The 24,677-nt window shown below is 39.5% G+C and overlaps 2 protein-coding genes across 3 annotated transcripts in view; one reads left to right on the top strand and one right to left on the bottom strand.

Annotated features, from left to right (window-relative positions):
* LOC149670955 (nose resistant to fluoxetine protein 6-like) overlaps positions 1–24,677 on the top strand; it is a 92,219-nt gene that overhangs the window by 38,944 nt on the left and 28,598 nt on the right. The gene's annotated exons all lie outside the window — the stretch shown is intronic.
* Positions 21,460–23,365, bottom strand: LOC149670958 (baculoviral IAP repeat-containing protein 7-B-like). Of its 2 annotated transcripts, none has more exons than XM_089840507.1 (2): positions 23,104–23,365; positions 21,460–23,057 (listed from the first exon to the last, which is right to left on the bottom strand). In XM_089840507.1, exon 2 carries the CDS (start codon positions 22,297–22,299, stop codon positions 21,865–21,867), a length of 435 nt encoding a protein of 144 aa, XP_089696633.1. In that variant the 5' UTR covers positions 22,300–23,057; positions 23,104–23,365; the 3' UTR covers positions 21,460–21,864. Both variants share the same exon structure in this region, with proteins under 2 accessions (XP_089696633.1, XP_089696634.1).

A 24,677-nucleotide genomic window follows, 5' to 3' on the forward strand; every position in this document is an offset into this window, starting at 1 on the left:
GTTGGGCCCGCCCGCAGTTCGACAATTAGGGCCCCTTCTTGAGTGTCGAGCTTTCAAAAAGTATGAAAGCATCACGAACGTTACAACTTTTCCCTTTCATAATTTATAACAATGCGTCTGATTGCGGCTCTCGACTAAAATTTCTGGCACATACATGGCTCACTCCGCTAAACTGCAATGCAGGGCCTTAAAGTGTTAGTGACATAATTTTCGTCATCCACAAACTTAAATTGCGAAAAAAAAACTTGAAAATTCTAGTTTATTATATTATATTTACTTCTTTATTTGGTTTCGTAGCAATTTAAAAAACTGCAATCAAAGCAAAAGGCCTAGATAAAATTTAGTTTCGTTTCATAACGTAGTAAGGAGCAATTTTCACTCTAGATGTCGCTTGTTAGTGTCTCAGCGCCGCCTATTCTATTCAGATTCGCGTGGCATTAGTAGACTCGGCAGTCTCGGGCGCTCGCGCTTGGCTTTCCCGCGAGAAGCCGTGAGTGACGTATCAAGGAGAAAAATCCGCCAAAAATCTTCTCCGCAAATTTGCTTTTGCCCCCCAAAATTTCAAGTTTTCGAAGTGTTTTTTCTGTGTGTTCCCTCATATTTAGATATTTATCAAGCATATCTTTGAAATCAGAAGAGTTGAAACAAAAAAGTAAGGTTTTCTTTAGATTTGAGATAATTTTTAAACCACGCCACTATTCCTTTAACTACTTGGGAGCATTTTTAAGACAAACAAGATGGTCTAGCCCATGATTAAGCCACATCGTTTACGTACTCTTCCTATCCCTACTACAATAAATATACTTCTAGTGAAATATCCCCTAATATACCGGTCAGGGGAATAATTTTTCAATGGCTGCTTTACAAAGTGAATCAGATATCGCCAACGCCCGTTACTAATTTAATTACTAATACTACTACTACCACTACGCTTCGGGTAAAACTATTAGTACCATCGATACCTTGTAGCTAAGAAGAAACAAAAAGGTTGCCAAAGCGCGCTGCTAGAATTCTCGGCCGCTCGGACCTGTTCTAAATCCCTCCCATTCCTCTCTCTCTTGTAACTCATGAGTCACTAAGCGCAGCTCCTACATACATTCTTTCTCACTCCTACTATCTCTGCAACCCTCTTTTAACAAGCGGCTGTAGAGGAAGTATCAGGCTGGCATGCCGTAGGTCCTGGGTTCGAATCTAAAAATCGTTCAAAATAAATTATGGAGCCAGCGCCACCTAGAAGTAGTTTTACGAAGTACTATTTAAAAATAACGAACGAAACATCATCATCTTCTTCTTCTACACACTATGTCAAACTAATAGGCCATCGTATATACGATGTGCCTAGAAAAAGGATACTCTTCGCAAAATTATAGCATTATATTGGACCAGGTTAATCAAATTGTAGTATTAAACATGACTCATAAGTGACATGATTTAGAGTGTAGATAATTTTATTTTATTGAGAACGTAAGATTCTTCAAATGAACGTATACCTCGCACCTAGATCTAAACAAATGCTAATTGGCTCACACAGACATACATTTTGATTTTCTTGAAAAAGTGACAATTAAACTGTAAAAAGACCAAATGACCAAATCAAGCTATTTAAAAAGGTCAGGTAGGAAGAGAGGTTTTCAGAGAAAACAGATTTTCAAAACTATTTTTTACAATTAAACATATGAGCAATAATTCAGTTTAATCAGTGGGATTATATATTTAAATGCAAGGTCTGAGGAAAAATTATGTTGTGTTATTTGGAGTGCAGCTCAGAATGTAAAGAAATTGTTACCATTTCATATAATTACCTTAAAAAATCGTAGAAATTCAATTATGTGAGAATTGAAAATAAAAAATTCCTGAGCGAGCGACGCGATTTTTTGATCTGACCAATTGAGATATCACTAATTCTGCGTTTAAAACGTCATGCAGCTGTGATTATAAAAATTACTTTGAAATCTCAAAAATATAGGACTTGATTGGACGATTTGGGGAAGTATAGGACACTTTAAAAAATATGGGACAATCAGTCTATAAGCAAAATTTGGAAAGGGCCCCCAAAAGCCTTGGGCCCGCCCGCAGTTGCGGGCTCTGCACCCCTGTAGTTACGCCATTGTACCTAGACATAAAATTATTTCTCTATTTGAAGTTAAAATTTATGAATTATTGAAGCTGAATTCCAAGCATTGCGAATATACAGTAAAGCAGACGACAATTTACATCCAATAAAAATAAATCTTGGACACACGGAAATCAGTCAATGGGGAAAAGAACAGAATATGAAGTATACAGGGTGTTTCTGGAAAGTCTGGCACAAATTAACAGGTATGTTCCTTGGGTCAAATGGAGTCCGAAAGGTCCTATGACGTTATGGGGTAAAGCGCTCCGTTGCGACGTTATGGGTTCTCAAAAGTAGGCCGAAAAACAAGGAGATTTTGCAGAATTATAGCACTAGTATTGTGGTTTGGACCCAATTGTTTTCGATTATTGAGCATAAGGCAATGATCGAAATAAGTTCAAACTTAGTGGAAGACCGTGAACGTGTTAAACGGCCAAAAGCGTTAATCCCTTTGTTTTTATTAATGATTGTAATTAAAGGTAAGGAAAGTAGCTCAGATATCGGTAACTTGTTTGTTCAGATGTACTGGTAACTGACCAGTCTTTTATTCTTTATTTCAATTAGACACATTACTTTTACAATAATTCGAATGAACCCCTTAAATTTTACAATAAATCGAATCAATTCCATTAATTTTACAATAATTTGAATCGAACCCATTACATTTACAATAATTCGAATCGAATTCCATTACTTTTACAATAATTCGAATCGAACCCCATTACTTTTACAATAATTCGAATGAAACCCAATTACATTGTTCTACAAAAATTGTTCAAAATGGGCACCATCAACGTTTAAGCAAACTTGCGCGCGTCGTTTGAAAGATTCACGAACACGTTCGAAGATTCCTGGCGTGTTACGGATGCTATCACATCCATCAATTATCCCTTGTCGTAAGTCTTCGACATCACGAACTTCACTTCGGTATACCAAGTCCTTGAGATGGCCCCACAGAAAAAAATCGCATGGGTTGAGATCGAGAGATCTTGCTGGCCACGCAACAGTTCCGCCTCGACCTATCCACCTCCGGGGAAACGCGACATCAAGATATGCTCTAACTTGAAGACAAAAATGCGGCGCTGCGCCATCTTGCATGAACCACATTATTTGTCGCAGTCGTAACGGTACGTCTTCTAAAAGCTCCGGTAAATTTTCACGCAGAAAGGTCAAGTACGCCTCCCCATTTAGCCTCGGTTGCAAAAAGTAAGACCCATTAAATGATCTCCTATAATTCATCACCAGACGTTCAAACTAAACTGAACTTGATGTTTCATGACAGTGGTCGCGTGCGGGTTTTGTTGCTTCCACTCGTGATAGTTATGTAAATTAATTATCCCGTCACGCGAGAAATTGGCCTCGTCGGAAAGTAGCAAAGTACACGGAAAGTCTAAGTCATTTACTCGTGCCACAAACCACTGGCAGAAATCGACCCGTCTCGAATAATCAGCTTCGTTTAAAGCTTGTACCTTTTGCAAATGGTATGGGTGGAACTGATGTCCTCGAAGGATTTCCAGACGAGTACATGGTTAAAGCCCAATTGACGCCCGACGTTCCTGGTACTGGTTGTTGGATCATCTTCGAAAATTGTCAAAACGGTGTCCTCTACATCCTCGCCGCACGAGGCTCAGGTCCCGACGGTTGAAGTTTCCCGGTTTCTCTCAAGCGTCTGTCGACTGCCGTAAATGTTTGTCGATTGAGAACTTGTCGTTGAGGAAAGTGCTCCTGGTACAAGCGCCGAGCTTCCACCGCATTTCCCCGAGCCAGTCCATACAAAGATGGATATCTGAGTACTTTGCATTCGTGAAGTAGACCATGATTAGTTCTAGATAAGCTTCCAAATGTGCACGCACGCCATGAAGCACGTTAAGGTGCACACATTTAAGCCGTCTGTAAAAAACCTACAACTTCTCACGTTGAAAACTACCCTAATGTTTAGACCAACACAGCATAATTTGTTTTTAACGGAGGTGGATAGGTCGAGGCGGAACTGTTGCGTGGCCAGCAGGATCTCCCGATCTCAACCCATGCGATTTTTTTCTTTGGGGCCATCTCAAGGACTTGGTATACCGAAGTGAAGTTCGCGATGTCGAAGACTTACGACAAAGGGTAATTGATGGATGTGATAGTATCCGTAACACGCCAGGAATCTTCGAACGTGTTCGTGAATCTTTCAAACGACGCGCGCAAGTTTTCTTAAACGTTGATGGTGCCCATTTTGAACAATTTTTGTAGAACAATGTAATTAGGTTTCATTCGAATTATTGTAAAAGTAATGGGGTTCGATTCGAATTATTGTAAAAGTAATGGGGTTCGATTCGAATTATTGTAAATGTAATGGGTTCGATTCAAATTATTGTAAAATTAATGGAATCGATTCGATTTATTGTAAAATTTAAGGGGTTAATTCGAATTATTGTAAAAGTAATGTGTCTAATTGAAATAAAGAATAAAAAACTGGTCAGTTACTAGTACATCTGAACAAACAAGTAACCGATATCTGAGCTACTTTCCTTACCATTAATTACAATCATTAATAAAAACAAAGGGATTAACGCTTTTTGGCCGTTTAACACGTTCACGGTCTTCCACTAGGTTTGAACTTATTTCGATCATTGCCTTATGTTCAATAATCGAAAACAATTGGGTCAAAACCACAATACTAGTGCTATAATTCTGCAAGATCTCCTTGTTTTTCGGCCTACTTTTGAGAACCCATAACGTCGCAACGGAGCGCTTTACCCCAAAACGTCATAGGACCTTTCGGACTCCGTTTGACCCAAGAAACATGCCTGTTAATTTGTGCCAGACTTTCCAGAAACACCCTGTATAATTTTTCGAGAGATATAACCTTTATGTGTTTGTAAAGGCGGAATTGTCTACGCTTTAGCAGTTTACCCTGTATTCTCATAGTTACATTCACAACTGGTTTGCAGTATAAATACTACTGTCTCGTTTCACCTCAACGATATTCTTAGTTTGCCAACATGAATGTTAACATTAAAAATCACCAATACTTACTTGTGGTAAGACGCATTGAAAGTCAATGCTCACCATCACAACAGTGAAAACTTCGAAGCTATAACCCCATAACGATTAGACCTTTTACTGACCTAATTGCAACCATGATGCTTTCTTCTATTATAAAATCTAAACCTGATTATTTAAGCGTGTAATTAACTTTCGGCTCACTCTGAACCGTTTATGTCCCTTCATTTCAGACACGAAAATCAAAACCCAAAGTTTACTTCACCTCTGGTCTCAATTATTTACTCTTTGGATCACTAAGCCTATTGCGGATTAAACTTGATTTACCCGACACAGTGCAGGCCTCAGCTTTCTTTAAGAAATCACTAAACCAAGGATTATTCTATATACAGATATAGTATAGCTTAAGTAATATATAAACAACCATTTCAAGTAATTATATTAAAAAATATCCTTGGAATATCAAAATGAAACAGAGCTTTAAAGCTACAAAAGTACTAAATGCATCGTAGTTACGAAAAATATTTCCACATATTCACTTTATATAATGGAAAAAGTGAATATTAAGGTTCTGTAGGATTTCTTTACACATCAAAACGAAAATAACTGCTAACGCAGCGCACTAGTGTAACATCGGACGGACACACACAGACACAAGTTGGGAAAACCAAAATAAACCTCTCCGAGCCGAGACGAATTTACTTTCTAATCTAAACACAGGTCCACCAGCCAGTGAGAAAAACCGGAAATACGTAGTTCAAATTGTCGAGATATTGCGAAGGTCATTTGTAAAGGTTTATTCGTGTAACATTTCCCTGTGTATCCTCATAATTCTAATGAGGACCTAATATCTATCACTTAAAGTAACAGGCGCCTCCATTATCCCCTAGCATGCTGGCTAATCTTCTGGACACGAATTTTACCTTACCAAAGACAGGAACCAATCAGACCTAATGCACTAGGTCCCATTGGTTCCTGCCTTTGGTTTGACTAGCCTTTGCCAAGCTTAGCCAACGTGTAGCAGAAAAGGCATCTTTCAGGGGCATCAACGGAGGCGTCCTTTGCTTTAAGTGTGTATTTAACTTTCGGCTCACTCTGAACCGTTAACATCTCTTGTAAGAGGACACGAAACAAGGTCAATTCTGACTTAAATCTAGGGTATCTAACCCAATCGCTTCAACACTTATAGAGAGACGAAGTATTAAAATCCATATTATGAAGTGATTAGTGAAGTTAAAAGTAGCGTTTAGCGTTTGCGCTATATATAAATGTAGTAAAGCTGAATTAAAAAGTAAAAACCAAATTTGAAATGTTAATATAAAAGATTTTCTTGGAATATTGAGATGAAACAGAGCTTTATAGCTTCAAAACTACTAAAAGAATCGTAATGCCGAAAAATATTTAAAATATTTCCATTTAATATTCTGCAAAAAGGAAATGTTATCGTATCACGATATTTTTGATACGAACAAAGATGTATAATAATGATAGAGTCAAAGAATATTGGTTATTAATTAGGAAAAAGACTTAATTTATAACATAATTGTTCAATTGGCGATTGAATAAGAACAAAAAGGCAGACTTGGCTCTACATGGGATCTCAGAACGTTTTACGGCGGAAAGGGCAAGAGGCGAGGCTTGGCCCATTTTTGTACATGTTAATGTTTTTCATAGGATTCTATTTACGCCCAACTGGTGGAGGGATTTATCCGAGATTTGAACTACTTGTTGTGTTCGCGCAACACATTTATCTTCGACCGGTTGGGCAACATTGACTAAAGTTATTTTAGAATATTTCATGATTAATTTTAAATAATTCAAGTTTAAAGCAAGTACAGGACGACTAGGGGAAAATCTTGAAATTTTATAACTAGGGAAGGAAATATGATTTAAAAATTTTAATTATATGAATTATAGGATAATTATTTGGGAAAGCGATAGAAAATTATTACGTACTGTTCTGAACTAATTTCGTTAACTTAATTGGTGGTTTAATATAGGAACATGTTTAATTTAGAAAATTAAAGAAATTTACGGAGATAAACCACGTGTAATTAGAGTTAAATAATAATTTATTTAAAACATCCAAATTAAAAATGAGACGTTTCGAGCCGCGGCTCGAAACGTCTCATTTTTAATTTGGATGTTTTAAATAAATTATTATTTAACTCTAATTACACGTGGTTTATCTCCGTAAATTTCTTTAATTTTCTAAATTACTTCACACCCGTGTATAATAATAGTTATGTTTGACCTTTTTAAATGTTTAATTTATTTACACCGGTTTTCATCCGAAACATAGGAACTTATTCCACCCCAAATAAACTCGGACAACCCATATTTCCTCTTCCTATCTTCATCTTTAAGAAATAGGTGAAAGGTCATAGGCAGTGAATTCACATTAAATGGCTTATATTTTCAGTGCTTAGCTTGGGGATGGTACCTTTCTTGTGACACCCAATTTTTTATGATTGCTCCATTGTTCTTAATTTACTTAAAAAGGTCTGTTTGTTTGTTTGTAAAGTCGCTTCCATGTGTTTAATCACACACAGACATATTTATTACACAGCTCCAAGGCGTATGAAAGGAAATTTGGTTTAGTTATCGCTCTATTGATAATATTTGGGTCGATGTTCATTACCAGTTACGAATGCTGGACCAACAGTTTGCTACCGTCAGGGTTCATAAATGATGGACGTAACATTACAGGAATGATATTTAAGTTTCCAGAACCATTGGTGAAGTAGGTTTAGTTCCATCAGTGATAGATTTAATTTTAGAAGAAGGAATGGAGAACGGTTAGTATTTACTTCAGTATAGAGCGCCTCCCTCCAACAGGTAATGAAAAGTTTAAATTATCTTATTGGCTCACTTAAACTACGTTTTGATGATGTTGCTGACGGGGAGGGCGAAAAATACGTAGTTCCTTTTTACCTCTGTCGCTATGGCCCCTCCTCTTCTTTCATACCCCCCCCCCGTCCCTGGGAAGGGGGTCCGGGACTTTCACGCGCGCCCACATTACTCTGTTCTCCATTCCTGCTTCTAAAATTAAGCTAATCTCTGGTACTTATATTATAATATTAGTGTAAACACAACATGTCTCGTTTCTTTCATACCATTAAGTTGTATCAGGGATAAATGTAATTTTAATAGCAGCAATGGAGAACAGAGTAATCTGGGCGCGCGTCAAAGTCCCGGACCTTCTTCCCAGGGACGGGGGATGAAAAACGAGGCGGGTCATAGCGACAGATTTAAAAATTAATTACGTATTTTACGCCGTCCCCATCAGCAACGTCATCAAAACGTAGTTTAAGTGAGTAAATAAGATAATTTAAACTTTTCATTACGTGTTGGAGGGAGGGGCTCTATACTGGGCTATGAGTCGGACTGAAGTAAATGATAACCGTTCTCCATTCGTGCTTCTAAAATTACATCTATCCCTGGACCTATATTTTAATTAACTTTTTAGAAGCGAATACTACATGGACTATGTTTACATTAAACCACAACATCGTATTCCACCGTACATTATTGGATGCCTTTTAGGATATGTTTTTTTATTAGTAAAACCATCTCGGGCCATTTTGAGCAGAGTAAGTTAAAACATAAGAAAATTATATATAGCTCCCTATAAGTATGAAACGTAGTACATTTTCATACTACAGCATTTGCTCCCAAATTTGGCGCGGTTACGCTTTTACGCCCCGTGGGAGAAGTTTCGGTACTACGAGTAAAAGGGGGGCGAAACCACCGCCGCCACCTAAGGCGTCCGCGAAAGGCACGATGGGCCGGGGAAATATCGCCGCGCCCGTAGAGACACAAGATGCTCCTTACCTCGTACCAGTGTAGGCGCTAGCCTCGTTCATCAAAATCTCGTGCCATCTATTAATTTATTATGATGCTTTTGACATGCACTTAAATTAGTTATAAATATAATAATAACTTCTAGACCTTTAACTATTTAATTACAATATAAAATGTGAAAATTTTCTAAACAAATATTTCATCTTTTTAACGCCAAAAACTCTTAATAGGTGGCACTTGAAACTTTTTACAAATTTCAATAGAAGAAAATGCTGTTTACATGGCTTAAATGGAAAGTTTCATACTTATAGGGAGCTATATATTATTTTCTTATGGTTTAAAATATAACAAGGGCTAAGATCGTTTTGCAATACTCCGTGTGGTTTCCTATAGTTGCTAGGGTTATACAATACCGTACAATGCTCTAAGGCTATACAGTGGCTCGCATATATTATAAAATTATGTATGGGTGCCACATGCCTGCCCAATTCAATACTAGTGTCCTTCATTACTTATTCGAAACAGAAACTGATTTGATTACCTTTCATAACCAGTAATCGTATTGCAATACTCCGTGTGGTTTCTAATTTACTAGGGTTAATGGGTTATACAATAAAGTGCAAGGCGCTAAGGCTATACAGTGGCTCGCATACATTATCTATCTATATCTATATAAATCAAAGTCCTGACTGACTGACTGATAATCAACGCCCAGCCCAAACCGCTTGCTCTGGAAGGCTGAAAATTTGCAGGAACGTTACTCATAAGTATAGGCGCGTACCAAGAAAGACTTTCCCAATTCGCCGCCATCTTATTAAACGGCACCCAGAAATGTAAAAAAAATTTCTCTATGCAACAACGTCCGCGCGTTTCAACCGATTTCACAAATATTTGGTACACTGGTTTACTTTAACATATAGACGGGCTGAATGGTCTTTTGGGTTCGATTTGTTGCCATCTTTTTAAATGGCGGCCAGAAATTTAAAAATCCTTCTTTATTGAATAAGGTCCGCATGAAAAGTAATAAAAAATGTCCCGACGGGCTGACGGGCAGCGCCGAGTGCTTCCGCTCCTAGGGTGCTACAAAAATATTAGTCATCAGTAAAATCTACCCATCCTGGAGAAGCTGGTGGACAGGTACATTAGAGACGAGGTACTTTCGGTAACTCCTCTCTCTTCTTCACAATTCGCTTACCAAAAAGGTAAATCAACTGAGACGGCCCTTCACGGCCTCACGAATTGCCTGGATAGGGCATTCGAGTTTCAGGAATTTTCACTGGCCATTTTCCTCGATATCGAGGGGGCCTTTGATAAGGTCTCTAGCTCGGTTATTACTGAAGCTGTCAAGAGATTTGGCATCAGCGACACTCTTGGCCGCTGGATCAAGTCCATGCTGACCGACCGAGAGGTGACGGCGTCTCTCCTTGGGGACTCTCTAGGGGTGACTACCAGTAGGGGCTGCCCTCAGGGTGGAGTGCTCTCCCCCCTGTTGTGGTTCCTGGTGGTGGACGAACTCTTGGAGAGGCTCGGGGGTTCTGGGGGCTGTCACTGCTTCGGGTATGCGGACGATGTGGCGATAGTCTTTACCGGGAAGTTCCCGGCTACTGTCACCGCACTTATGAGATCTGCTCTCTCTAACGTGGAGCAATGGTGTCAGGCGGTCAACCTCACTGTTAATCCTAACAAAACTGTCCTTGTTCCATTTACGAGGAAGAACACTAAGGATCTGTTCAATGATATCTCTTTCTTTGGCCAGGTCCTGACAAAGTTCACCGAGGTGAAATACCTGGGGGTGACTTTTGATTGCAGACTCAAATGGAAGCCGCATCTTGATCGGTGCATCAAGAAGGCGAAAATGCTTTTCTGGAGGACCAGGAGCTCTGTCGGCCAGACTTGGGGCCTTAACCCCAAGGCTGTACACTGGCTCTATACTGGGATCATCAGACCCATATTGTCCTACGGGGCACTTGTCTGGTGGACAAGGGTCCGGCTTAAAACGGTGCAGGCTGCCCTGCGCAAGCTTCAAAGGCTTGCCTGCATCGGTGTCACGGGGGCCATGAGATCAACCCCAACTGCTTCCCTGGAGGTGCTCCTCGACATGCTTCCTCTTCATCTTTTTATTGAGGAGGAGGCTGTCATGGGGGCCTACAGGCTCCACATTAATGGCTGTTGGGTCCCAAGACTCTGGGATTACAGTCATACGAAGCTCTTCCGGGAGTACGCCGCACTTGAGCCGTCGCTTACGATGTGCTCTGACAAAACTGTTACCAGTTTTGACTTCACTAAGCCATTCAGCATCCACTTTCCCAGTCGGGCCGAGTGGACTAACCTGCTGCCTCTTGGCACTGGAGGTGAAGCTATTTGGTTCACCGATGGTTCCAAGACTGACTCCGGCGCTGGCGCCGGCTATTACTGCCAAACCACAAGGGTCGGTTTTTCTGCTTGCCTGGGCACCTTTGCTAGTGTGTTTCAGGCGGAAATTGCCGCGATCTGTTATTGTGCAGATTAATGTATTAACAAAGGGTATACCGGACGGACTGTGAGAATTTACTCTGACAGTCAGGCCGCCTTGAATGCGCTGAACCAGTGTGAGATTACCTCTCAACTGGTGCGCAGCTGCCTTGATCTGCTAGCGCGACTGGCGTCCTGCAACAGGGTTCTGTTGTACTGGGTGCCAGGGCATAGCGGATATTATGGCAATGAGCAAGCCGATAGTTTTGCGAAAAGGGGCGCGGAGGCCAAGCTCTTGGGGCCGGAGCCGGCCGTCCCCATCCCCTACGGGCACGTCAAACGGAGTCTGCATGACAGGTTGACTGTCATACAAAACCAGCTCTGGCATAACATGGAGGGCCAGAGACAGACAAAACAGTTAGTCAATGGTCCCTGCATGTCTCGCGCTAGAGACCTAATTTCGCTCAGCAGATGGGATATTAGGCTGGCCACCGGTCTTCTAACCGGACACTGCCGGCTTAATAGACACCTCCATCTGATGGGTTTTGCTGACGACCCTCTCTGCAGGTCGTGCCGGGAGCAGGATGAAACTTCCGCTCACGTACTTTGCGAGTGAGACTGCTTCGCCTCGCTTAGACTAGAACATTTTGATTCACACACTGTGGAGCCCTCAAGGATCTCCTCTATCACGGTGGAGCGAATTCTTCGCTACGCTGCAGCTACGGGCCTATTCAAGGCCTGAATATGAGGATTGAGGATGCACAATATGCCTTAGGCATCGGTGCTAGGGCGCGTACCCTCCTCAACAACAATTATAATAATCTACCCATTATTTATAACATTTTGATGGAAGTTCTAATTACACGCGAGCAACGGCGCGGGTAACATGCAGCTAGTAAAATTATGTATATCAAACACTTGCCCCATGAAAAATTTAGACAATCTAAATTCTAAATTATGCTATTAGGTTGTTTTGTCAAAATGTGATTTGTTACTTAATATTTCCCATGACTTTTCCCATCCCTCTGCAATAATTAGTAACTTTTATTAAAACTCCTCTCACTCTGTCCACGTTACGTTACATAATTAAATGAACTGTAAGTTTCAACAATCCTTATAATTACTAGACACAAGTACTGTCAGGATGGGTCCTTTGTCTCTTGGTTCTATTTCTTACTACCAATGTCGTTTATTTCGTTGACCATGGACCAATAGTAAACACATTATACAACACATTTTCATGAAGTTTATGGGCCGCTGGAGTCTCGTGGATCATTTTCGCTTGTTTGACCGATAATGGAGGTATGAATTTAATTATGGTTAACAAAAAAATGATAATCAATCCTAGGGGAGGACAAAGATTTTAAATTATATATTTTTTTTTTAATTTTCAGGCCCAGTAAATACGTTTCTTTCATTGAAAGTTTGGATTCCTTTAAGCCGATTGACGTATTGTGCCTATTTGATTCACCCTATTTTAATTTCCTTGTCCGTAGTGAATCCTAGCACGCCTAATCACTTTAGTTATGGCATTCTGGTAAGACAATTCTATCAATTCACTCAAGAGTTCCAAAAGACCTGTCAGGAATACATAAAAGCATAAGTTCATAAGATATGTTCCATAAGTTTGTCACAGGTTACTGAAAGTTTGTCATGAAGTGACGTAGGTCAAAGATTCTAGTAAAGCGACGCCTTGTGAGGCGCTGTCAAAGGCTTAGTACAGGCTTAATAGTTAGATGGACTACTAAATCGTGTGTAGTAAAAATTCTGGCGTCGTTCTCGAACTAGCTCTCTGTAGTAAATCTCTAGCATTGCGAAATATAGGTAGCGTCATATTTATGGAACATATCTTATAAACTTATGATAAAATTAATAGGAATCTTGTGTCCCATATTAGTTTGTACATAAGTTCATAAGATATGTTCCATAAGTATGACACTTCCTATACTTCGTAATGCTAGAGTGTCACTGAGAGCTAGTTCGAGAACGACGCGAAAATTTACTACACTCGGTTTTGCAGTCCATCTTCCTATTTAGTCTGTACTAAGCCTTTGACAGCGTTTCACCAGACGTCGCATTACGAGAATCTATGACGTTTCATCTACGTCACTTTATGACAAGCTCACAGAAACCAGTGACACACTTATGGAACATAACTTATGAACTTATGGATCGTATGCGACTTTTACGGGCCAAGTTTGAGTACTATCGGAGCCTCCGAGATATCTAGGCCCATGCATGTAGCGACGCGAGAATATTTTTTTGACTAATTTAGTTCGCCGTGTTTTCCCGCTTGGTGGCGCTTTCAGCACCGTAAAATAAACAAGTTCAGCCTCATGACCCCGTCGACTGCTACAATATTAGGGCAAGGTATAGACGTAGAGCGGTGAAGCCGAGGTCGCGGATAGTTAAAAAATGTTTTTGAAAATTTCCGAAGACCTTTATTAAACAATCATTACAAAGAAGTAAAGGATAAAAATGTTAAGGTTAAAAAAATGAAAGGTTTTGAAGGGGTAAAAAATCCTCTAATGGTATATGAAAACTGTGAATTAGCAAATTCAATAAATTTTGTTTTACTAAAAAAACAACGATGTTTAAATCTCATAATTACTTTTTTTGTCCATACAATCTAACCAATAGATTCAATAAAAAGTGAATAGCCCCTAAAAAATTACGTTAATTTAAAGGTGAAACCTTTCTCTTTCATAAAAGTTTTATAATTGGCCCCTAAAATGTCATCGATAATTTATGGAAGACCCCGGTCGCAACGGTCATTAAAGCGCCACCTCGTACACACAAAGGGTAAAAATATTTCCTCCATGAAACTGGATATTTCCCCACGTAAAAATCGACATGCATGGGCCTAGATATCTCGGAGGCTCCGGTACTATCCGTTGCGCCTCATAATTCTAACGTCTTATTAACTGCGATTTCATTGGTTGGTAGCTACGCGAAGTCAGACGAGGGCCCAAGGCACACAGGCAACTTATTCGCGAGGTTTAATTCGTAATGATAATTAGTCCAGCTATTCCCAAAAAATCCGCCTAGATACGTTGAGAAAATGGCCATACACAATGATTCGTATTCATTTACCTATAGCTACAGCTATTAGTTTCATAAAACTAGTTTTCCTAAGCGCAAGTCGAATTATTGGAAACCTGCAATAACCTCAGTGGTTTTCTTCATTTTACAATCCAATCGGAACAAATTACAAGCAGTCCATAGTGAAAACAGGCTTACGACAATTATACTTATGTTCAGACTGTTTTAACTTTTCCTATTTTGCAGTTCAGAGAATTCTTCGGATATTTTGGTTTGTCATATATTTTCGCCTTCTTTGTGACATTACTCTTCGAATCACCTATAATCAGACTAACCAAGCTTTACAGAGAATCCAAAGTTGAAATGAAAAATGTGGAATTGAATGGAAATGGGAAAATAGTCTAAAAACGAGTTAAATTCATTAATTAATTAGCACCACGAAAGAGTGTTTTGTTTACTCGTCAATAAATGAATCACTAATGAGTATTATTGTATAACTTATTGCGATAATAAAGTGCATAACCATTACGCACATGCTCTGTTTATGACATTTAATTACACAGTTACGTGACGAACCCAAAGCTGAGTGAAGTCTTTAGTCAATACAGTAATCTTTACAACTGTTCCGATAAAATTAGTCTGCGCTGAAGAGCCGTGATTCCCCCCCCCCCTACTTCTTAAAGAAGGAGCTCGTGGAAACATATATAATATCAATATCAGTAGGGGATAATAGACGAAGGATGACACCTACCTCTTAATTGCGTCTCGACTCGGAGAGGTTTATTCTGGTTTCCCAACTTGTTTAACTTTTTTTGCTTTTCATACTTAAGGGGTAAGTAAAAGGTTATGTAGTTGCTCTTCAAACCGCTAGTGTCGCAAAAATCGTTTTGCTAAAGTACATTCGAAACAGCATAGATGTCTCTGAAACTCAACTCTTCCCCGCGGCTATTTGGGGGGGTTGAAGAAATATAAACACCTGGTTCTCCATTCACCCCCATTGTGGCACTTAGTAAAAGCTATAGGCGGTCAATTTCAAAAGATGGGGTTCTTTCAATAGCATGAATGCAGCAATTTACGTTCAAGAAACGGACAAAGACAAGAACCTGGCAAAGAGTCGAAGACTAGACCTAACCATATATAGTTGGTGAGCGCCTTAGTTTTGCCGATAAACGGCCATGGAAAAAATGTTTTTTTCAATTCCAAAAGGAAGGTGCTCATGTACTATATAGTTATTGGAAACTATTGCAAGTACTACACTACTTATTGTAATAGGTATCTGACAAAAAAAAGAGAAAAAACAAACAGACACAGCACTTTGAGGGATCCATTTTTTCAGGTGTCGGGAGTCCTTCACGCAGGAAGGTTATGGACTTCTGACTTTTTCAATTTATTCATAAAATGTTTTAACAAAAAAAAAACCCTGTTTCTGATTATGGACGAAGTTTCCTTTTTTTCGGAGACTGAGTGATATCGGAAAGCGGTTGTCTCTTTTTCTTATTTACTTTTACACTTTGACTGGAAGATCTTTGTTTTGATGCACGTTTATCTATAGCTAATTTTACGGAAGCCGGTTCACGTATTTCCCGAGAGCGCGTGAAACAAGGGTCTATGATTTCTGGGAGCATACATTCTTTATAGAAAGAGTCCAATTTTGGCAAAATTTTGCTCCAAAACAAAGGGTCCGGTAAAATTCTTTCTATTTCCATTCCTTTGGTAGTCCAGATAATGAAATCGCAATATTTTCTGTTCGATATATGCAGCTGCGCTTGGACTTGATAATAGTAATTATGGTTACGTTTTAGTTTCAGTGTTCCTTCAATATTTTGGGAACAGAACGAAGACAGAGATTTAGGGGCATCGAGTGGATTCAAAAATCTAGCTGAGTAGGGGCACTTTACTTCCAGAAGACCATCATCTCCTACATGTCCATCGGGAGAGGCTCCGAGGTATCCTCGTTCTAAGTCAATAAATATGCCGCAGTTCGTCACGGTAGTGTCGCGCATCCGTTCGTAATCTCTTATGGTCACTTTTTCTTTAGCTTTGCCCCACTGAACAGCGGAGTTTGTGAAAGGTTTAGGGTACAAGAAATTTTTTACAAGCTTAGAAAAGCCTGATTCAATGCGCCTCTTACAAATGGTACCGAAGTTGGATGCCGTAATCCTTCTAGAGCGTTGAAGTTTCCACTCTTCACTGTCACTTTGTTTAGATGTACGCTGTTGAATTTCACCTTGTTCTTCCACAGATACACTTAGTTCATTCAAAACCTCAATTTCTCGTCGATTCATGTCCTCTTCCGTCATATCGGGCTTCTCAGAACTTTCGCCATAATTTTTCTCGTCGCGAGTGTCCACGTGATTCTTCTTATCTTTTGTGGCTTCCAGCTGTTTCAACAAGCATTTTCTTTTCCAAATCTTTTGATTTTGTGACCTAGAAACATGTTTTTTGACCGTTGTCGAGGGACTTCGGTTCGTGAAGGTCCTTATGGCTTCCGCGTGCCACCTTCGGCCCATCTGAAATTGCAGTCCGGCTGCGATGCATCTCGTAAAATACGATCCCCTTCTATTATAACATATCTGTTTTCCGCCAACAGCCTTTGCAACCAATGACATGTAGTTTTCTGCCAAGTTATTGGTTTCGTCATCCAATAAAGAGAAAGCCAAGTCCTGAACTCTTTGTGACGATTCTAGTAATTTCATTTCGAGAGCTTTGCTTAGGAGACAAGTACGGTTAGGGCCTTTCTTGGTACAAAAATATTCCCGACAGTGCTGATGTCGACCAAACACATGATTGTGCACATTTCGAATATCTTTTCTAAGTAGCTCGGCGTACTTTTTATACACTTTCACCAAATTTAACTGTTCATTCTCGCAGCCCTCTGTTTTATTTATATCTTTTTTCATTTCTTGGGATACATGCTTGATCGCGGATCTCATACCCTTACCAAGTCTTACAATCCTCGACTGCGAAAGAGCTGTTTTATAGACAGCTTGTTTTGCGAGAGCATATATCTTTTTCCGGTAGTTTCTAACTACGTGGTTCGCGCATTCACTTTTTTTAATTTTGTGGCCGTATGATACATTTTCTTGAAGTTTAATATGAACCGAGGAATCACCATCACCGATAATTGTTCTGTATTGTATGCCGTGCATGGCCTCGCTTTTGTTAAAGCCTTCGATTAGGATGTCACTTTCCATAGCAGGAGAAGATCCGTCCCAATTCTTGAAACACTTATGTTTTGGCATTTCTTTATTTTCGCTATTCATGGAGCATATGCAACAGTATTTACTTCTCATTGCGATAAATAGCAGCCCTTTCGTTCTCGCACCAATAATGCAGGCCACACCACATTTCGCGGAATAACGATGCCCGTGGCTTCGATGAGACCACCCGCCATCAACTATAACTGTGACATACGGAATTCCATCCTCAGAAACGTCTCCATTATGTATTGCCAACTCCTTTTCCACCTTGCCAGTCTCAGACATTTCTCGGGCAAGAACATTTTCCCAAAACTAAATAAAGGGTGAAAGTGGTATTGATATTCTACAACTAATGGTATCACTTTCGTAACTCAATTACTGCTTTACAAAATGTGTGATAAAAATAATTACCTCTCCCAGTTCCTGCTCTCTTTTCAAGTACGTTGGTTTACTCATATTAGGAACTCCTAAAATTGAGAACACTTCATCCATGTTTTCGAATCCACTACCAATGGAAACAAAGCCCCATACTGCTAGATAATTCAGTGATAGCTCTTTGGAATTATCTTTCACAATACCATCACCGTGAAAATGTTTGCGAGGCGCTCCTCCAGAAGAATCAATAGTTTTGCTGGTGTTGATGCTTTTTCTTTTTTTGCAAAATTTGCATTCAAAGTTCAAAGTTGATATAAGACCAATACGAGTCTCGTTTTCAAATTCAAATAAACATTTTTGGTTCTTCTTGCAAGTTTGAGTTTCCAGTGACCGAATTTCAGATATTATATGACCTATTTCAACAATACGATATCCTTGTAAAATAGGAAGTGAAGATAATTGTCCACGATTTTCAGTAATATTATGGGTATTGCTCGTCGCATGTCCATTATCTTGGTGGATTTTGGTTTCAGTATCGGTAACAGTAACGAGACATCTTTCAGTTTCAATCTCTTGATTTTCTTGAGTAGATGTTGGCATAAAACCGGCTTCGTCGTTTGATATCGACTGACTGAAACTGAAACTAGCTTCGTCGGTTGATGACTGTTCGAAACTAGCTTCGTCGGTTGATGACTGTTCGAAACTGGCTTCAGCGGTTGATGACTGTACGAAACTGGCTTCAGCGGTTGATGACTGTACGAAACTGGCTTCAGCGGTTGATGACTGTATCAAACTAGAGTTCTCGGTTGATGAAAGAATAATACTGATTTCGTCGGTAGCTATTTCTATAAGGCTCGTTACTGAAGAATTTAGTTCGCTCAACGAACTGGGAAACTGTTCTACGGAACCTATTTGGGAATTTAGAGTACTTTCCTTCGCTTTGCTAAAAACAAATTATTTCGGATCAGAAACTACACGTAATATTTATCTGAACATTGTACAGCAAATTCAATATACCTGCTAATGATGAGTTTTCTTTTTTCCACAAAACGTTTCTTTCTTGATAGAGGCTTCAAACTAGGGCGACGACTACCGGTATGCCTACCCATAGTTACTAAATAAATTGTTTGGAGACTAAAACTATGTCTGAATCGTCAAGTTCTTTTTATAAAAATGTCACGAGATCCGTAGAAAGTTCAAGTTCGAAAAACCTAACGGGGTAAAAGCAGAGATGGAAGGTATTTTTCCCTCCCTCGACTATGCGCGCGCATCTAGAAAAATGTTATTTTTACAATCGCTTGTTGTTTGAGCTACATATAGGTTTTTCCATTGTCAAAGCCTATAGCTTCTGTCATAATTCTCTCTGATTTTTAGGAAATTGTGCTATACTTGTAGAAAATATTCCCCTGCCTCTCAATCTCCCTTTCCAAGAAATGAGAAATACAGGTGGCTTGGGGACAATAAAGCTAGGTCTCTTATCTGTTACGAATATAAAAGACCCATTATGTGAAAATGAAAAAAAAAGAAGACTTCAGGCACGGTGAAGATGGGAAAAAATACGTTTCAGCCTAGAGTTCAATAGGTAGCGGCTAATTCGGCTGTAATATATATTGCGCCTTTGCAGATAATTTTTCAAGGAGGATGTATATATATTATCTTTGATTTCTTTGGTGAAATGGTCTTTTTACGAACTTTAGTTTCTGTTTTTAAATTGAGCATAGCGCCTTCTTACGAATTTTGGCGGAAACTAGTAATGTTTTGAATTTTATTTAATTTCTCAAAAACTTATTAAGGAAATAGTCTCAAAGTACTTCAATACTTGCGTATATTTGTTACGAATGGGAACCAGTTAAAAAAATACGAATAAAATCAGTAGGAATACTGTAATCAGTGCCCAAAATAAAGAGAAAAGAGCTATTGTTCAAAATTAAAATAAAAATAGTTGTAATTTTCCAAAAATTATCAAACTACTTCATTACCCAGAAAAATGTTCAAAGTATATTTTGGTGAAAAGTTTATAATTTTATCTCTTATAGACATTGAGTAATCACTGCTTAAAAACACTCATTTTTTCAAGCTATAAAAATGACTTCCACCTTAATGGCGGACGCCAATAACTGTGTAAAACCACAGATAGCGAAATTATTACTAGACAGCGTAGAAAATATATTACAGTTATATCAGAATGAAACTGTAGAGTAAGCAAATATTAGCGGGCAGTCAAAGTCTGATTTTTATGGAAATAATGTGTACGCCATTAAAATCAAAGGTTCAGTCTTTTCAATTGTATCGCACTTTAAAATACACTTGTAAAATTAAGCATAGACCTGAGATTTCATTATCCTTCGTTCTGAGTCTCAACAACTTGGTAAGAAAAAATTTACGATCCTGTTTCGAAAAATGTAAGTATTTGGCATTTTCAATTATAAATTATTGCTATGGGCTGACATAGGCAGCCTTAACTCAATTGAAATTTGATACATTGAACATTTTATTCATTTTATGTTGATTTAATTTGAAATTAATGAGAGTTTAAATAATTCAGAATTCAAAAACAGTTCTTATTAGCAGTCTCACAGGGTTACAATCGATGTTTAAGAATGTATATTTAAGCTTTACAAATCTATTTAGTAGTTCGGATGATAAAATCGTAATCATTGTTGGATATGCTAATAATTTTGCATTTCGAACAATTTTAACTAGCTTAACGATTCTAATATCGAAATGAAAAAGTGATTAATACAAAAAATTTCTTTTCAAGATAATAGCAACATGCAATTGCGAAAATTCATGACGTTCCTTGTCTCGATATTAACTGCTACTTCAATCAAATCATCAATACAAAATGATACGGATATTTCCAATGAAATATATAGTTTACAGCATCAGGAAATCATTACTTCACGATTTAAAAACATTTTGAACCGAGTTATGATTTCGCAAATTGTTATTCCTTTCCAAGTTGGTTCTGAAAATGATACTCTTGTAGCTGGGGCAGTTGTGCCATCGTACAATGAAAATCTCTGCATAAAATCTCTGAAACAGTTTGAAAATCCATTGGAGAGCAAATGGGCCCTTCAAAGTAAGGAAGTGACTGTTGAAATCTGCAACAGAGAATAGTAAGCCTCGATACCCGCGGGCAGCGCAGGGGGGGATGAATTTTTTTTCCCCCATCCTCGATACCCGCGCAGGGTGGGTCAAATTTTTTTGGCCCCCCGGTACTTTTTGCCCCCTTCAATTCCCCCCCGGAGGGGGTGGTACTTTTTGTTCCCCCTCACTGACTTTCACCGTCTCTTTATTTCGCTGACTTTCACCATCTCTTTATTTCGCCGTCTCTTTACCTCCGCTCCATTCCCGTCTCTCTCTCTCTTTACCCCAGCTCCTTTCCCGCCACTGTATTTTTTTTACGCCGCCCCTCTCTCTCTCTCACTTTCTCTTTCGCCCCGAGCTCCATACCGGCGAAAGCGCTGTCAATGCGGGGGATCTTTTACCATCTCTCTCTCTCTCTCTAGCGCGCAATCTGGCCTCTCCAGCGTATTACTGAATTCCTCCTCTCTAACTAGGTTCCCGTGTACGAGCCTGCGCGCGATCTCTCGCCTTTGGTCAACTCCGTACTGAAATGTACTTTCCCTCTCTCTAGTAAATCTCTCCCGAATTTTTACTTTTGCGCTATGTATGTTATCAAGCAAGAAACATTGAATATTTTTTAACAAGGTTTATTTATATATTTACACAAAGTATTTTTTCAAGTAAAGTATTAATATTACGGATGCGCTCGTTAAAATGCAATTTATCGATATAATAATAGTTCAAACGATCCTCGTAAGGTATTTTATATATTACGATTAAAGGGCAAAAAGTAACTTTTTTTTTCACCATTGTAAGAGTCTTTTAGCTTCGTCTTTTCTTGATATGGAAGATATATTCCTCGTTTTCCGAAGTAACGTATGATTCGATAGGCACATTGAGTGTTTGTTGCCCGAGAATGAACGGACAGTCGGGGTACAATTGTCTATGTTTATCGCGTACCGATTCCGGGGTTGCCCATACATGAAGAGTACCGTGGCAAAAGAAACATCTGAAGGTATGGTCCGTCTGGACTAGCGTTTTTTGCCCGAAAATGAATGGACAGTCGGGGTGCAATTGTCTATGTTTATCGTGTACCGATTCCGAGGTTGTCCATACTTGAAGAGTACCGTGGCAAAAGAAACATCTGTAGGTATCTCTACGGTCTAAATAAAACCCGTCTCGCGCTAGTTCGGCGGTATCAACGTAAAGCGACGTCCACGATTGGAAAGTTTTTAAACGGGCTTTTTCCGAATTCATGTCCTATTTAGCATATCGCGGTTCTTGGGGTCGCTGAAAATTTCTTTGACGTAGGTATCCAAAATTGCCTTTTGAATGACAGACTTTGGAATGCGAAACTCCATATAATCAGAGCGGGCGGTGGGTGGAACGTCGTGACCCTTGTCGTCTTCGATCGGTACGTTGTTTGTTGGAAGTCCGCGGATGAAGGGACAACTAGGAAAATGCCGTTTGTGCTCTTCGTGCACCGAATCTCGAGGTTTCCAACTGTTTAATATACCGTGACAAAAATAACACTCTACGGTATCGGTACCATACGTATATAAATAAAAAAATCCGTCTCTAGCTAAATCTCTGGGATTTGTATACGGGGCTTCCCAACGAGAGAAACTTTCACGTCTTTTCGCCTCGACGTTCATACTGGGTTATGAAGCCCAACGGCCTTTCCCGTTTGCTTATATAAAAGCATATACACCCCCTAGTGGCTAAAGGAATTCATGTCCAGACCTGTTCACCCACTCCTTCCTTCCCCCACAACAAAAACTAAACTTTAACTAGAACCCAACCTATAACCGGAACTCCATAAAAACTAAACTCTAACAAGACCTAGGGCCCCTCGACAAAACGAAACAAAAGAGGCCCCTGTAAAAATAATCCGTGTCTAGACTTGCATACTATAACTAAAGCGTGTCAAGGTTACATCATCTCGGTTTTATTAGAAATGAGGCCCACTCCTTCCTTCCCCCACAGCAAAAACTAAACTTTAACTAGAACCCAACCTATAACCGGAACTCCATAAAAACTAAACTTTAACTAGAACCCAACCTATAACCGGAACTCCATAAAAACTAAACTCTAACAAGACCTAGGGCCCCTCGACAAAACGAAACAAAAGAGGCCCCCGTAAAAATAATCCGTGTCTAGACTTGCATACTATAACTAAAGCGTGTCAAGGTTACATCATCTCGGTTTTATTAGAAATGAGGCCCACTCCTTCCTTCCCCCACAGCAAAAACTAAACTTTAACTAGAACCCAACCTATAACCGGAACTCCATAAAAACTAAACTCTAACAAGACCTAGGGCCCCTCGACAAAACGAAACAAAAGAGACCCCTGTAAAAATAATCCGTGTCTAGACTTGCATACTATAACTAAAGCGTGTCAAGGTTACATCATCTCGGTTTTATTAGAAATGAGGCCCAATCAATCCTTAACAACAAACCCCGAATAACGGGTCCTTGCAATACGTGTTTAGACACGTTCGCTCTCCTAGCTAGAAAAAATAGGCCCTGTTTAAAACTGTAATATGTGTATGTTGAAAAAATAAAATCATTTTTAGGGGAAAAAGACATTTATTTATTTTTTACATATAAAATTCGTTAAGTGTATCAAGATTGCACGAAATATTAATTTCGGCTTTGTTAGAATATGCCCATAAGGCGTAAATTAAAGCCTTGTCAAAGGCGCAGGCCGTTCGGTGCTCACCGACTGGATGTGGGTACAAGCAACGTACGGGGAGAGAAGAAATGTCCGCGGTGGTGGCTTTCGGGCACTTGAAATCGTTTAGATCGTGCACCGTTCTGTTAAGGCGGTCCGATAGAAAGGCGACTTTGGAATCGCCCTTGGAGAAGATCAAATCGACCCCCTGAAGAGCAGCGGCGAGGCATTCGTCGATTTTGCTGTAAGAGGTTAGGCCAGCAGTCCAGTCCAGTTGGTGTAGATTACGTGAGACCCATTGGTTCTGGCGTTGTTTTGAAATCGCCACGTGAGATTTATTGTAGGGTGGCGCGAATGTCCAGGAAACGGTTGAAGGCTTTGCCTCGATGGTCGTTATGGCCAGTTCTTTAACGATGAGGTCTGTAGTGCCGTCACTACGAGTGCACCCGTTCAGATATTCTAACTCAATAACGGCGGACTTCATAATAATAACTAGCGGCGAGTCTATGTATGACCGTGTAAAACCGAACAGAGGTTGAATATGAAACCTCAAACGACCGTTGGGCTTCTCTTATAGAGGCTGGAAACGATGAGGCCCGGACGTGGACTAATACCGAGTCGGTATTGGATACGAGAATTCCGAGGGGGGCGTGGTTCTCTTATAGAGGTTGGATATGATGACGTCATTCATCCACGGGTCCCTTTTAAATTTCTTGAAAAACAGGTTTGTGCTTCTTCTCCTCGTTCTGTGCATAATGTATACAACGCAGTATATACCGCAAGCGGAACTGGTGGGGGACTGCAAAGCCCTCCTATTATAGTTTATTTTCGTAGAATTTTCTCTCATAAATGTTTTAATATCTTCTGTCAAGGGACCCAAGCCCAAAGAATCAAAATAATAACATTGTTTATTCCCATCGATATAGAGACAAATCCAATGACTTCCGTTTCCTTTGTGATT

Source organism: Phalangium opilio, unplaced genomic scaffold (genome assembly GCF_054372755.1).
Source record: "Phalangium opilio isolate 3A_F unplaced genomic scaffold, DU_Popi_V2 ptg000054l_1, whole genome shotgun sequence".
In the NCBI taxonomy this organism is placed as follows: domain Eukaryota; kingdom Metazoa; phylum Arthropoda; class Arachnida; order Opiliones; family Phalangiidae; genus Phalangium; species Phalangium opilio.

Coding starts and splice junctions, on each gene's coding strand:
- LOC149670958 (XM_089840507.1), bottom strand. CDS start 22,299: ATGAATTCGGAAAAAGCCCGTTTAAAAACTTTCCAATCGTGGACGTCG.